The 13,379-nt window shown below is 44.6% G+C and overlaps 1 protein-coding gene across 1 annotated transcript; it reads right to left on the bottom strand.

Annotated features, from left to right (window-relative positions):
* Window positions 1-297: 297 nt before the first annotated feature.
* On the bottom strand, window positions 298-9,460 carry C6H5orf47 (chromosome 6 C5orf47 homolog). The gene is made up of 2 exons (XM_078004374.1): window positions 9,055-9,460; window positions 298-407 (listed from the first exon to the last, which is right to left on the bottom strand). The coding sequence occupies exons 1-2, from the start codon at window positions 9,377-9,379 to the stop codon at window positions 298-300; spliced, it is 435 nt and encodes a 144-aa protein (XP_077860500.1). The 5' UTR covers window positions 9,380-9,460.
* Window positions 9,461-13,379: the final 3,919 nt, after the last annotated feature.

Below are 13,379 nucleotides of genomic sequence, written 5' to 3'. Positions count from 1 at the left end.
TACTACATTATCTGTCACAGTCTATTATCTTCTATGGAACATATATCATGCTTTGAAAAATCCTCCAATGGGGTTACATTTTGATTAAAATGTGTTTTATACCTTCACTGGTATAACACTGGAAGGACAATTCTTTATGGTTAATAAATATTTCCAAACCCAGTTCCATTTCTGCTGAATTACTTCTATTTCTCATTTCAGAAAATTAAATTATTCAAAAGATGGAACTATTTTCACTGTCTTGAATATCTTTACACATTTGTATTTAGAGAGGATAATCTAAAATTCAGATATTGCTCATTCTCCTTCATAGCAATATACCTTTTTCTTTTTCTTCATTATTTTGGAAGCTTCATTCAATGGTATGGGAAAATCAAACTTTTTAGCTGCATCCTTCTGGATTAAACCTAATATTTAAGAAGAAAGTGAAAAGGTCAACATATGTAAGGATTTACTATTTGAAAATAGAGGCCATATAAATGTTTCCTGAGGTCTCTTTGAGGATTTTTATACTTGTTGGTATATTTCTGATCACCAGGTAATACTGGTTTACCAGTTCACTAACAACATGTTGAAAACAACCAAGAAAACTAGACATAATCGGGCAAGTACCTAGAAAATCATCCAGCTAGTTCAGTCTTCCTTTTCTGGTTTGTAAGGCTAGTCCCAAAAAGACCAACAACAGAATGAACAAATACCAGATAACATATCTTGCCCCAGTGTATCTCTACAGTCTCCATTCTTCTCAGTGCAACTCCAGACAGACACTACACTTCCAACTACACAATACTACACAATACCTTGTGGTTCCTCAAATGTGTCTAATTCCTAAGACTTTCAGCACACACACACACACACACACACACACAAACACACACACCCCCACACACCTCCCAGGCAAATTTCTACCTGTTCTTCAAGACTCAGCTCACACGTACCTCTTCTCTACAGCCTTCCCTCAAGCACACGCAGCTCAACACCCAGCACTGGCTCCCAGAACACCTTCTTCACAGCACTCAGCCCACCTTTTTATCACGCGTTTCCTCCACTAGGCTCTGACCTCCTGGAGGGCAGTGGTCATGTGTGTCTTACTCATCTTCCCACTCACACTACCACGCACACAGTAGTATAATAAGGGTTATCCAGAGTGAACGGGCTTCCTGAATACTCACTAAACCATGCTGCCTTCCCAAACGTTAACTGTTAGAAGAAAACCCAAGGGTTTGTTTTTCCAAAGACAAAATTATAAAATAATGAGCATGTGTTCCCCGAAAGCCTTTCTATTGGCTCTCATTTTGTCTAGAATATTCCCTCACCTCAACCCTTCCCCACCTTGTTCCTGCCCTACCACTGCTCTATACCTCACTTGCTTCTACTCATTCAATACTTAGCTTTCCAGGGAGCCTTCTCTGATCTGACAAAGCACCCTCTGCTCAGGTATCATAGGATTTATGACACCATTTACTTGAGGAGAGTGTTTTATTCTTCACTGGAGATCCAGTATCCACTTCTATAGATATCAGCTATACAACAAGTATTCCATTTATTGAATAAACTAGAATATGTTCTAAAATGGCATTTCTGAATTTGTGAGAAACATGCCACTGATTTGGAGCAGGTCACAGACATACAGACATAGCACTAAGGAATATTAACTCGTGGTGAGAAACTCATTCCCTTTCCAGTGTTTTTCAATCTTCTGATTACTTTTGGGAGAAAGGCTAAGTTTGGTACCAGCATGTCATTAAGACTTCTCTAAGACTTGTTCGTCTCCCTTTGTGACCACAGACAGCTCTCAGCAGACAACCTACTTAGCTAGAATTTAATAATACTGTTTTGCCTTTATTATATTTGTTTCTAATTAATTTATATTTATAGCAAATGGTACAGGTTTTCCACTGAAGTAATGATTTAAAGTATTCTAAAAAGAAATTTAATTAAAAGGGAAAATGTACCTATTTAAATAAATATATTAAGTAAATAACAGTACAGATGATATGTAGGTATGCCATAGGAAAATAAGTTTGGGAAACTCTGCTCTCCACGTACCCATATCTATCGTTCCCTCTAAATGCCTACAACCTTTGGAATACTATATTTGCATCATTCCCAAATGCTTCTTGTTTGTAAGCCTTACCCAACATAAACCTATACTCCTTGAGAAAGCACAGGAGTCATCAAGTCTACCTGTAATTACTTGGGGATCTAAAATACAACAAGTACAGAAGATATGAAAAAGAAAAAAGACATATTTCTTCACTCATTTTGTGTATTGTACTGAGACTAGCTCCATTGTATTTCATGGATTTCGTCCTGACTTATGTTTCAAATCTTTCTCTAGTCCTCTTTCCACCCACTCTGACTCAGTCATTCTTCCTAATCGCTGTCCATCACTGATCCATACTCAGCACTTTGTTCACATGTTTTCCCCACCTAATTCTCCTATCTTAGCCCCACGTGTAAATCTCATGGAGCTTCCACCACCATGAAGCCTTCCCTGATTCTCTCATTCCCCAAATTATTCACCACTTCCAAAGGATTCATTTGTACTTCCACAATAGCATTCATCATCTTCCATTATGTATAAATTATAAATGTAGCTTTCAAGTTCTGTAAGGACAGGGAACTGGCCTGATTTATTAGTCTTATTTGAAATGTTAGAAGAGTTGATTTGCCTACTCCTGAATCTCTAAACTTCAGTACATTTTCCAAACAGCTTATAGTTTATCTTCCAAAAGTGCAGCTGTCTCTGATAACTTTACTCCACCCCACCATTCAAAAATCTTCAGTGACGATAAAAATGACAGTCTTCAAGGTATTCCATAATGTGGTCCAAAACTTACTTTTCATTCATTCAATAAACAGTACATGTCCACTGTGTGCTAGACATGCTAATCACCATCTTCCCTTCAAGCCATCTCTGTTCAATGTGCCAGCATTTACTGGGCACTTATTCTGTGCCAAACACTATGCTAGGCACTCTGCAGGTATTACTTCATTTAACCTTCACAGCAACCCTTTAAGGTAGGAACCATTACCCCCATTTTACAGATAAGGACACTGAGAATAATAGTGGTTAACTAACTTGGCCAATATTATCCTGCTGACAAATGACAGAACCAAGGATTATGTCTTTCTGACTTCAAAGCCAATGCTCTTGATAACCTCTACTGTCCCACTAGTGATTTCTCTATTCATGTCCCCTGATTTTCTGCATCTATGCCTCTTCTTTCCTTGAACTTGACTATCAAAGCTATTCTCAGCTCACTCTTACAACACTCATATCTACTAGTTTATATTCCCATTATTCATTAATAAGTCCCTTGAGAGCAGACTACTTGTCTGACACATCTGTGTCACTAACACCTGACCTAGGGCCCACAACATAAGTTTTAAGTAAATGTTACTGAAAAAATAATTCATTTTTCCCCCATAGAGGGTGACACATTTAATTAATGTCTACTTAATATTAACATTAAGGGCTGGGTGTGGTGGTTCACACCTGTAATCCCAGCACTTTGGGAGGCCAAGGTGGGTAGATCACCTGAGGTCAAGAGTTCAAGACTAGCCTGGCCAACATGGTGAAATCCCGTCTCTACTAAAAATACAAAATTAGCTAGGCATAGTGGCACATGTCTGTGGTCCCAGCTACTTGGGAAGCTGAGTCAGGAGAATCACTTGAACCTGGGAGGCAGAGGTTGCAGTGAGCTGAGATCACACCACTGCACTTCATCCTGGGAGACAGTGCCAGACACTGTCTCAGAACAAAAACAAACATTAAGTACACCCAAGACTGAGTAAAACCTAAGCACTTAAGCACTTTCTGGCTTGGTTTAAATATAAGTCTACCCCAGGACCCCCTTCCCTTGACTATATCCTTGACTTCGCAAGCACAGCAGGGTGGTCACTGACGTTAGTAGCTCCATTATCCATCCAGTTGCCCAGCACAGAGACTTCAGACTCGACCACAATTCTTCCTTCTCTCTCAGTAAGCTATGCGATCCTGTCCATTCTGCCTCCACTGCCAATGCCTTAGTTCAGGCCTTCACTCTTTCCACTGGACTACCGTAACTGCCTCGTAACTGTTCTCTGGCCTCCAGTCTCTCCCACCCCCCAATTCCTTTGTGGCAGGGGTAACATGATCAGATCCAGAGGAAGGAGAACTAGGACGCTGGACCGAGAAGAAGCTCCAAAACACTTCCCAAAGCCAAACTTGCACCAAAAAAAAGATCATGGTTACTGTTTGGTGGTCTGCTGCCAGTCAGATCCACTATAGCTTTCTGAATCCTGGCAAAACCATTACATCTGAGAAGCATGCTCAGCAAATCGACGAGATGCACCAAAAACTGCAATGCCTGGAGGCAGCACCGGTCAACAGTAAGGGCCCAATTCTCCACAACGATGACAGACCATACACTGCACAACCAACGCTTCAAAAGTTGCACAAATTGGGCTACAAAGTTTTGCCTCATCCACCATATTCACCTGATCTCTTGCCAACCAACTACCACTGCTTCAGGCATCTGGACAACTTTTTGCAGGGAAAACGCTTCCACAGCCAGCAGAACACAGAAAATGCTTCCCCGGTGTTCATCACATCGCAAAGTGTGGACTTTCACACCACAAGAATAAACACTCATTTCTTGTTGGCAAAAATGTGTTGATTGTAATGGTTCCTATTTTGATTAATAAAGATGTGTTTGAGCCTAGTTATAATGACTTAAAAGTCAAGGTCCAAAACCACCATTACTTTTGCACCAACCTAACAAATTATCAAAGTAAATTTAGTTCTGAAAGAACAGCAAACAAAATATTTACATAGTTTTCAATCGGAGATTTTTTTCAGTCTAACGTGCCTCTAAGTCACTCTCTCCTGCACAGCACGGACTAATAAACCTGACCCCATCACTTGTCTTTTTTTTTTTTTTTTTTTTGAGACAAAGTCTTGCTTGTCACCCAGGCTGGAGTGCAGTGGCACGATCTCGACTCACTGCAACCTCCGCCTCCTGGGTTCAAGCCATTCTCCTGCCTCAGCCTCCTCAGTCGCTAGGATAACACACGCGTACCACCACACCCGGCTAATTTTTTATTTTTAGTAGAGACGGGGTTTCACCATGTTGGCCAGGCTGGTCTCAAACTCCTGACCTCGTGATCTGCCCGCCTTGGCCTCCCAAAGTGTTGGGATTACAGGCTTGAGCCACCGTGCCCGGCTCCTATCACTTTTCTTATTCACAATCTTTTAATGCAGGGCTTCTGGGTAGCTGAAGACAACAGCAAGCAAAAACCACACCCTCAGCATTACTTTAAGACAAAGGATGTTGAAGCTGCAAAATAACTGTAAGTAAAATGAGAGAAAAACATTAAATTGCTGCTCTATGATCCCATATGCCCTAGACCTACAGGGGCTCTGGCCAGCAGGGAAGAGAAACTAGAAACACTACAAAAATGCCTCAGAAGAGCTGAAGTGACCAATATTAAGATTACATGCATTCTAAATCTGAAAATACTAAAAAAATAACTAGGCAAATCAGAGTACAGACTATACGGAAGAAATTTAAAGAGACAGACACAACACAGAATGCCAAGCATACAATATAATGGACAGACTCAGTTTAAAGGGGCAAGCAAGATTTAAAGGAGCAGTCTTCCAATGGCATGGTTTCTGAGGTGAAAAGAGCAAAAAGGATGATAAGTTAGGTTACAGAGAAAACACCAGTAACATCCATAAAATGAAGGCATCACAAACAATACTCTTGATCACAATAAACCCACCGTTTACTAGCAAAATTTAAAAATAAAACTCTGAGACGCTCTGAAAACTTAAAAATTTTAAATCTATTAAGTAACTCTATGGAAAAGAGTTAAAAATTACAGAATTTCTTTTAAAAATAGTAACAATGAAAACACTACATATTGGAAACTATGGGATGTATTTAAAGTAGTGGTTAGAATAAAATTCATTGCACTAAACACTTAATAACAAGAATAAAAATAAATGAATTAAATGTCCTGCTCACAAAAAAAGTATAAGAACAAAGTAAACCCAAAGAAAGAACAAGAAATAATAATATTAAAAGCAGAAATTAATGAGGAAGAGACTAGAGAAACAAAATATCTAATTAATAAATCAGAACTTTGATTTTTCTTTTTTAGAGACAGGTTCTCATTCTGTCTCTCCAGGCTGAAGGCCATATCATAGCTCACTAAAGCCTTGAACTGCTGGCCTTAAGCAATCCTCCCATCTCAGCCTCCCAAAGTGGTAAACTTAGAGGCGTGAGGCACTGTACCTGGCCAAAATCTTAGTTTAAAAAAAAATTAACAAAACAGACAAAATGTTGGCTAATTTGATCACAAAAAAGGGAGAGTGCATGTATATACAGGAAAAGAAACGACAAGAGGGAAATAACCATTAAAACGCAAGAAAATGTTTAAACATCATAAGACACTACTTTGCAGACATCTATGCAAACGAATTTGGAAACCCAGATGAAACAGATAATTCCTTAAGGAAATACAGGTTACTAAAATTGACCTATTAGAGTTAGGAAGCCTACAAAGGTCAATCTCCATAGAAAATATAGAGAAGGTTATTAAGGAATTATCCCACAAAAAGCACTAGGTCCTAATAGTTACAGAAGAATTCTACCTAAACTTCAAAGACAAGATAATCCCAACATTCTATAAATTATCCAAGAGCATAGAAAAGGAAAAATTCCTGATTCCTTTTATGAAGTAAAAACAGCTCTGATACCTAAACCCGATAAAGGAGTACAAAGAAAAACTAAAGATCACTATCCCTCCTGAATACTGATGCAAAAATTATAAACAAATTAGCAGAGTCCAACACTATATTAGGAAAATAACACACTAAAACCAAGTAGAATTTACTTCAGGAATGCAAGGTTGGTACAATAATCAGAAATCCATTTATATTACATTCCATATTAATAAATAAATCTAAAGAAAAACTGAAAAAATAAGTATTGAGGGATACTTTGTAATATTTGAAATATATAATCCTTAGACAGATAGCCAGCACCTTATTTAATGGGGAAACACTATAGGCATCTCCCCTACGGTCAGGAACAAGGCTAAGGTGCCCGCTATCTCCAATAGTATTCAACATTGCCCTTGAGGTATTAGCAAATGCAATTAGACAAATCTATTGCAGGCAAAGAATGGTTGAAAAAGAAACAAAATGATATCTCTTTACAAATAATATATATTGATACCTGGAAAATCCTGAGAATCAAGGATAAAACTAATAATAAAAGTGTCCAGTGAGTTAATAGGATCTAAAATTAGCATGCAAAAACCAATAGGCTAAGTGAAAGAAGCCAGTCACAAAAGCCCACATACTCTATGACTCAACATCTATGAAATGTCCAAAATGGTTAAATCTATGGAGACAGAAAACAGATTAGTACTTGGTTAGGGCTGAGCTTATGCATAAAGGAGGGCAAATAGGGAGAATGGTGAGCAATGTTTAATGGATACAGGGGTTCTCTTGGGGTTAAAAATATTCTAAAATAGTGGTGATGGTTACACAACCATGAATATGTCAACTATGCATGCAAAATGAGTGAACTGCATGCACTGTGAACTACAGTTTAATAAAGTTGTTATTTTATGAGTACAGGTGATGGAAATGTTCTATATCTCGATTATGGTGGCAGTTACCAGGGTGTGTATAAATCTGGCAAACCTCTTCAAAACACATGTAAATTAATCCTCAGTAAAGTTGATTTAGAAAAACCAAGAGAGGGCTGGGCTTGGTGGCTCATGTCTGTAATTCCAACACTTGGGGAGGCTGAGGCGGGTGGATCGCCTGAGGTCAAGAGTTTGAGACCAGCCTGGCCAACATGGTGAAACTCCATCCCTACTAAAAATAGAAAAAAAATTAGCTGGGCGCGGTGGCAGGTGCCTGTAATCCCAGCTACTTGGGAGGCTGAGGCAGAAGAACCACTTGAACTAGGAGAGCAGAGGTTGCAGTGAGCCAAGATCATGTCATTGCACTCTAGCCTGGGCAAGAGGGCAAGACTCTGTCTCAAAAGCAAGGAAAAGGAAAAACCAAGAGAGGCCTGGCCCAGTGGCTCATGCATGTAATCCCAGGGCTGGGAGGCTGAGGCAGGAGGATCACTTGGGCCCAGGAGTTCAAGACCAGCCTGGGTAACATAGGGAGACCCCCATGTCTACAAAAGATAAAAAAGTAGCTGGGCATGGGGGTGCCCACCTGTGGTCCCAGCTACCCGGGAGGCTGAGGTCAAGGCTTCAGTGAGCCTGTGATTGGACCACCACACTCCAGACTGAGTGACACAGCAAGAACCCGTCTCAAAAAAAAATAAACTGGCTTCCTATACACAATAAGCATTTAGAGGACATTACGTAAAAAGAAACTCCATTTACAACAGCAAAGAAGATTAAATATTTAGGAATAAATTGATCAAGACATATGCAAAACCTATGGGAGGCTAATTTTTGAATTTAAGACATTTCCTGATTTAAACGTAAAGCTCATGCTGTTTTTAGTTAGGATGACTCAACAGCACCCAGAAGTCAGTCCTCCAGGTGAGGGGGGTTCACGAAGTCAACCAATCTCCCTCCGCCAGAACGGCAACACGCAGGACAAAGCCTCCGTGAGGGGGCCGTAAAGGCTCCATTCAACAGCCTCTCCTCTTATATCAGGTGTCCGTCCCGGCTACCGCTAGTCCTCTGAAGGGAATTACTGGGCTTCTACTTTGCCCGCGCTTGCTCAACACGGCTTGACAGGAAAGCGGCCCCCAACCTCCCACGTGCCGCAAGATGGCGCCCACCAGGTGACCCCGCCCCGCCCCGCCCCGCCGCGCCCCTCCCCGCCCCGCCGCGCCCCTCCCCGCCCCGCCGCGCCCCTCCCCGCCCCGCCGCGCCCCGCCCCGCCCCGCCCCGCCCCGCCCCGCCCCGCCCCGCCGCGCCCCGCCCCGTCCCGCCGCGCCCCGTCCCGCCCCGCCGCTCCCGGTCCCGCCCCGTCCCGCCGCGCCCCATCCGGCCCCGCCGCGCCACGTCCCACCGTGCCACCTGCACGCGCCGACGGTCTGGTGCCGCTTCGCACACTCGACGTCCGCAGCTGGGAGGAGGCAGGGGCCGCGGCCTCCACACCACGGGTCGTGGCAACCCTGGGCCGGGAACCAGAGGGCAATTCACTGCCACCCTGGACTCCCGCCACCGCCGGTGCTGCCCTCGGCTTCTCCTGGCGACAGCCAGCCCTGGACCCCTGACCCGAAAGGCCTTGAGCTCCGCGGCCGCCTAGCTGCAGGACGCCACCGCACTGATGCGAGCCGAAGCGCGTCACATAGACGAAGCGCGCCGAGTCCTGCTCCCGACCCCGGCCTGCCGCCGCCATCACAGCCTCAGTCAACGGCTGCCCGGCCCTCAGCAAACACGATGCTCCAGGCGCCGGACGGCCCACTGTGCAGTCGAGGGGTGCGGGGAGCGGTTAGGGCCAGACCACCCTGCGGGGATTGCGGGGAGGGAGTTAGGGCCGGATCACCCTGCAAGGATGCGGGAGGGGGTTAGGACCAGACCACCCCGTGGGGATGGGGGAGGCACAGGGTTAGGGCCAGACCATGGCGCCGGGATGAGGGGGACAGGTTTAGGGCCGGACCACCCCGTAGGGATGCTGTGACGGGGTTAGGGCCAGATCACTGCATGGGGATGCGGGGGAGGAGGTTAAGGCTGGACCATCCCACAGGGATGGGGGGGATGGCGCTAGGGCAGGACCACCCACTAGGGATGGGGTGACGGGGTTAAGGCCAGATCACCACATGGGGGTGGCGGGGACCACCATGCAGGGTGGGGCAGGGAGGTTAGGGCCGGACCACTGCTGGGGGCTGGAGGGAGAAAGCTGGGCTTGAGGAGCGAGGGAGCTGGTCACTGTGTGGGCTGCAGGAGTCGGGGAAGGGCATGCTGCTGGGAAGTGAGAGGCACAGGAGAGATGGAGAGAAATGGAAAGAGGGCGGGTGCTGGGTTGGGGACGATGATGAGGTACAGACCCCTCAGAGGAAATGAGCTACTCCAAGAACAGGGTGGGAGAAAGGGACCAGGTCACTACTAGGGAGACACCCCCATGCTTGGGTACAGGAGGATTTCAGAGTGAGGAACTCACACAGGACTTGAGCAGCCTGGAGCACCAGCCACGTGAATCTGGGAGCCTCGGGGAGAACACAGAGCCCTTGGCTGCCGGAAGGTTCCAGTATGCCCTTGGCCTGGCAGGTGGTGGTGATGGAGCCATGATCCCCAAGGGCTGAGGGGACAGGGATGTGAGGCCCAACCTCGTTAGGCACTGGCCAGCTGGGTTATTTGGGCAAGCCCTTTACCCTCTCTCCTTTTTCCTTTTTTTTTTTTTTTTTTTTTTTTTGAGATGGAGTCTCCCTCTGTCACCCAGGCTGGAGTGCAGTGGTGCGATCTCGGCTCACTGTAACCTCCACGACCCAGGTTCAAGCGGTTCTCCTGCCTCAGCCTCCCGAGTAGCTGGGATTACAAGGATGAGCCACCACACCCCACTTATTTTTGTATTTTTAGTAGAGATCAGGTTTCACCATGTTGGCCAGGCTGGTCTTGAACTCCTAATTTCAGGTGATCCGCCGGCCTTGGCCTCCCAAAGTGCTGGGATTACAGGTGTGAGCCACCGCGCCCAGCCGCTTTCCTTTTCTGAGCCTCCAGTGTCTTCAGATGTAAACTCAGGAGAACTGAGTTGTGAGGATGAATCAAAATAAGGTGTATATTCAGCATCTGGCACACAGCGAGAGATAGTTGTCCATTCAGGACATAACCTGTGAGGTGCATATTGTAATTTCTTTACATTTAAACTTTACAAATAGGTTTCCCGCTAACCCTTTCTTCCCGCCCCCCCCCCCCACCTTTGTCAGAGTCTTGCTCTTTCGCCAGGGCTGGAATCCAGTGCCAGGGCTGGAGTCCAGTGATGCAATCTTAGCTCATTGCAATCTCTGCCTCCCATGTTTAAGCGACTCACCTGCCTCAACCTCCGGAGACTGCAGGTGTGCACCACCACACCCAGCTAATTTTTGGCTTGGCTAATTTTTGTATTTTTAGTAGAAATAAGGTTTTGCTATGTTGGTCAAGCTGGTCTTGACCTCCTGGGCTCAAGCAATCTGCCAGCCTTGGCCTCCCAAAATGCTGAGATTAGAGGTGTGAACCACTGCGCCCACCTGACCATCTCTTTAAATCATGTACCATTTTATGCCAGAGGAACTGGGACTCCAAAATGTGAAGTTACTTCCCCAAAGTAATAGGCAGTGACAGAAACATACTTTCTCAAACATTTGTTATTGAATTATATGCAGAAAGCTGCACAAATCATCACTATGGAGATGGCTGAATCTTTACACAGTGAATATACTTGTGTAAGATCCATCAAGGTTAAGAAATGGTGCACCACAGAAACACCTCATGTCCTCACCCAGTCACCATCCTTTTCCTTTTTTTGGTTTCAGATGTCATCAGTGGCCAGATGCCAGTAATACCAGGACTTTGGGAGGCTGAGGAGGGCGCTTCAGCTATAGAGGTCAAGGCTGCAGTGAGCCCTGATCACACCACATCACTCCCCCTGGGCAATGCAGCAAGACCCTTTCTCCAAAAAAAAAAAAAAAAAAAAAAAAGTCGTCAGTTAGGTTTATCCATTTCATTTAGTTTTTTTTTTTTTTTTTTTTTTTTTGAGACGGAGTCTCGCTGTCGCACAAGCTGGAGTGCAGTGGCGCAATCTCGGCTCACTGCAACCTCCGCCTCCCAGGTTCATGCCATTCTCCTGCCTCAGCCTCCTGAGTAGCTGGTACTGTAGGCACCTGCCACCACGCCCGGCTAATTTTTTGTATTTTTTAGTAGAGACAGGTTTCACCATGATAGCCAGGATGGTCTCCATCTCTTGACCTCATGATCCGCCTGCCTTAGCCTCCCAAAGTGCTGGGATTACAGCCGTGAGCCACCGCGCCTGGCCCTAATTTACTTCTTTCACTCAAGTTATGTCAGTGAGATACATGTTATTGTGAAACCGAGAACTAACCTGAATAAACTCACAAAACTTAACCTGCCTTGCTTGCTTTACATTGCTTGCTTCTGGTTGTTCTTAAAACGAGGTGGGCAGATCACTTGAGGTCAGGAGTTCAAGATCAGACTGGCCAACATGGTGAAACCCCGTCTCTACTAAAAATACAAAAATTAGTCGGCGTGGTAGTGGGCACCTGTAATCCAAGCTACTCGGAAGGCCAAGGTGGGAGAACTGCTTAAACCCAGGAGGCAGAAGTTGCAGTGAGCCAAGATCATGCCACTGCACTCCAGCCTGAGAGACAGAGCAAGACTCTGTCTCAAAAAAGAACAACAACAACCAAAAAAAAGAAAAACAAAAAAAAACTAATGCTAGCTATGACCTGAGTCCATGGATGAGAAAGAAAGAAAAAAAAATCCCACTATTAAGTCATGTAGCCAAACAATACATAGCTAAACTCCTACAAGCTTCCTTATAGATAACATCTCTGGATGTTGGTCGCTATAGTAACAGGTGCTTAAAGGTTGTTTTTCAGGAACTGGAAGGTAGCTCTTGGTCATTTCCAGTAGGTTAAGACCAACTGGGCCTGCATGGATGCCCGAAGAATGACCTTTTGAAGTCAGAGGCCCAAAAACCTCACCCTCAGATCATGCCAATGCAGCCATTTTCTGCACACGTGTGAAGAATGATGTAGCTTGATTACACTCTTGCAGAAACCCCAATTACCTAACCTTTCCTCCCTACCAATCATCTTTCCCCACACTTTAAACCACCCTGCTTTCTATTCCTTAAATACCCTCAAGCCCTGTATTTGGGGAGGTGGATTTCAGGTTTGTTCTCCTGTCTTCTCACACAGTAGCCTTGCAAATGAAATCTTTTCTCCCTTGCAAAACCCATCATCACCTCAGTGATTGGCTTGCTGCCTGAGGGCAGAATGAACTTGGTTAGTTAACAACTGTAGAAGTTTGCATATCATTTGACTATGTCACCATTTTTAATCCTTTCCACTTATTGATGGACATTTAGTTGTTTCCAGTTTGGTGCATTATTAGTGTGGCTAAGAAGAATCTCATACATACCTTTTGTGGAAACAGGTTATAGGCTATATATGTTAGTGTGGGGTTGCTTAGGGTGTTCATACATCCAGCTATAGGTGCTGCTGACAAAACAGGTATCCAAAATGGTTGTACCAATTTACACTCCTCCAGCCAAGTATGAGGGTTCCACTTGCTCCACTTGTTCACCCCCACTTGGCATTGTCGTCTTCATTTTAGCTATTCTCATGGATATGCGTATTAGGGTTTTCCAGAGAAGCAGAAGCAAAAGACTGTGTGTGAGAGAG

The sequence above is a fragment of the Macaca mulatta genome, chromosome 6 (genome assembly GCF_049350105.2).
Source record: "Macaca mulatta isolate MMU2019108-1 chromosome 6, T2T-MMU8v2.0, whole genome shotgun sequence".
Classification (NCBI taxonomy): domain Eukaryota; kingdom Metazoa; phylum Chordata; class Mammalia; order Primates; family Cercopithecidae; genus Macaca; species Macaca mulatta.
This window is presented reverse-complemented; position numbering and strand designations above follow the sequence as displayed.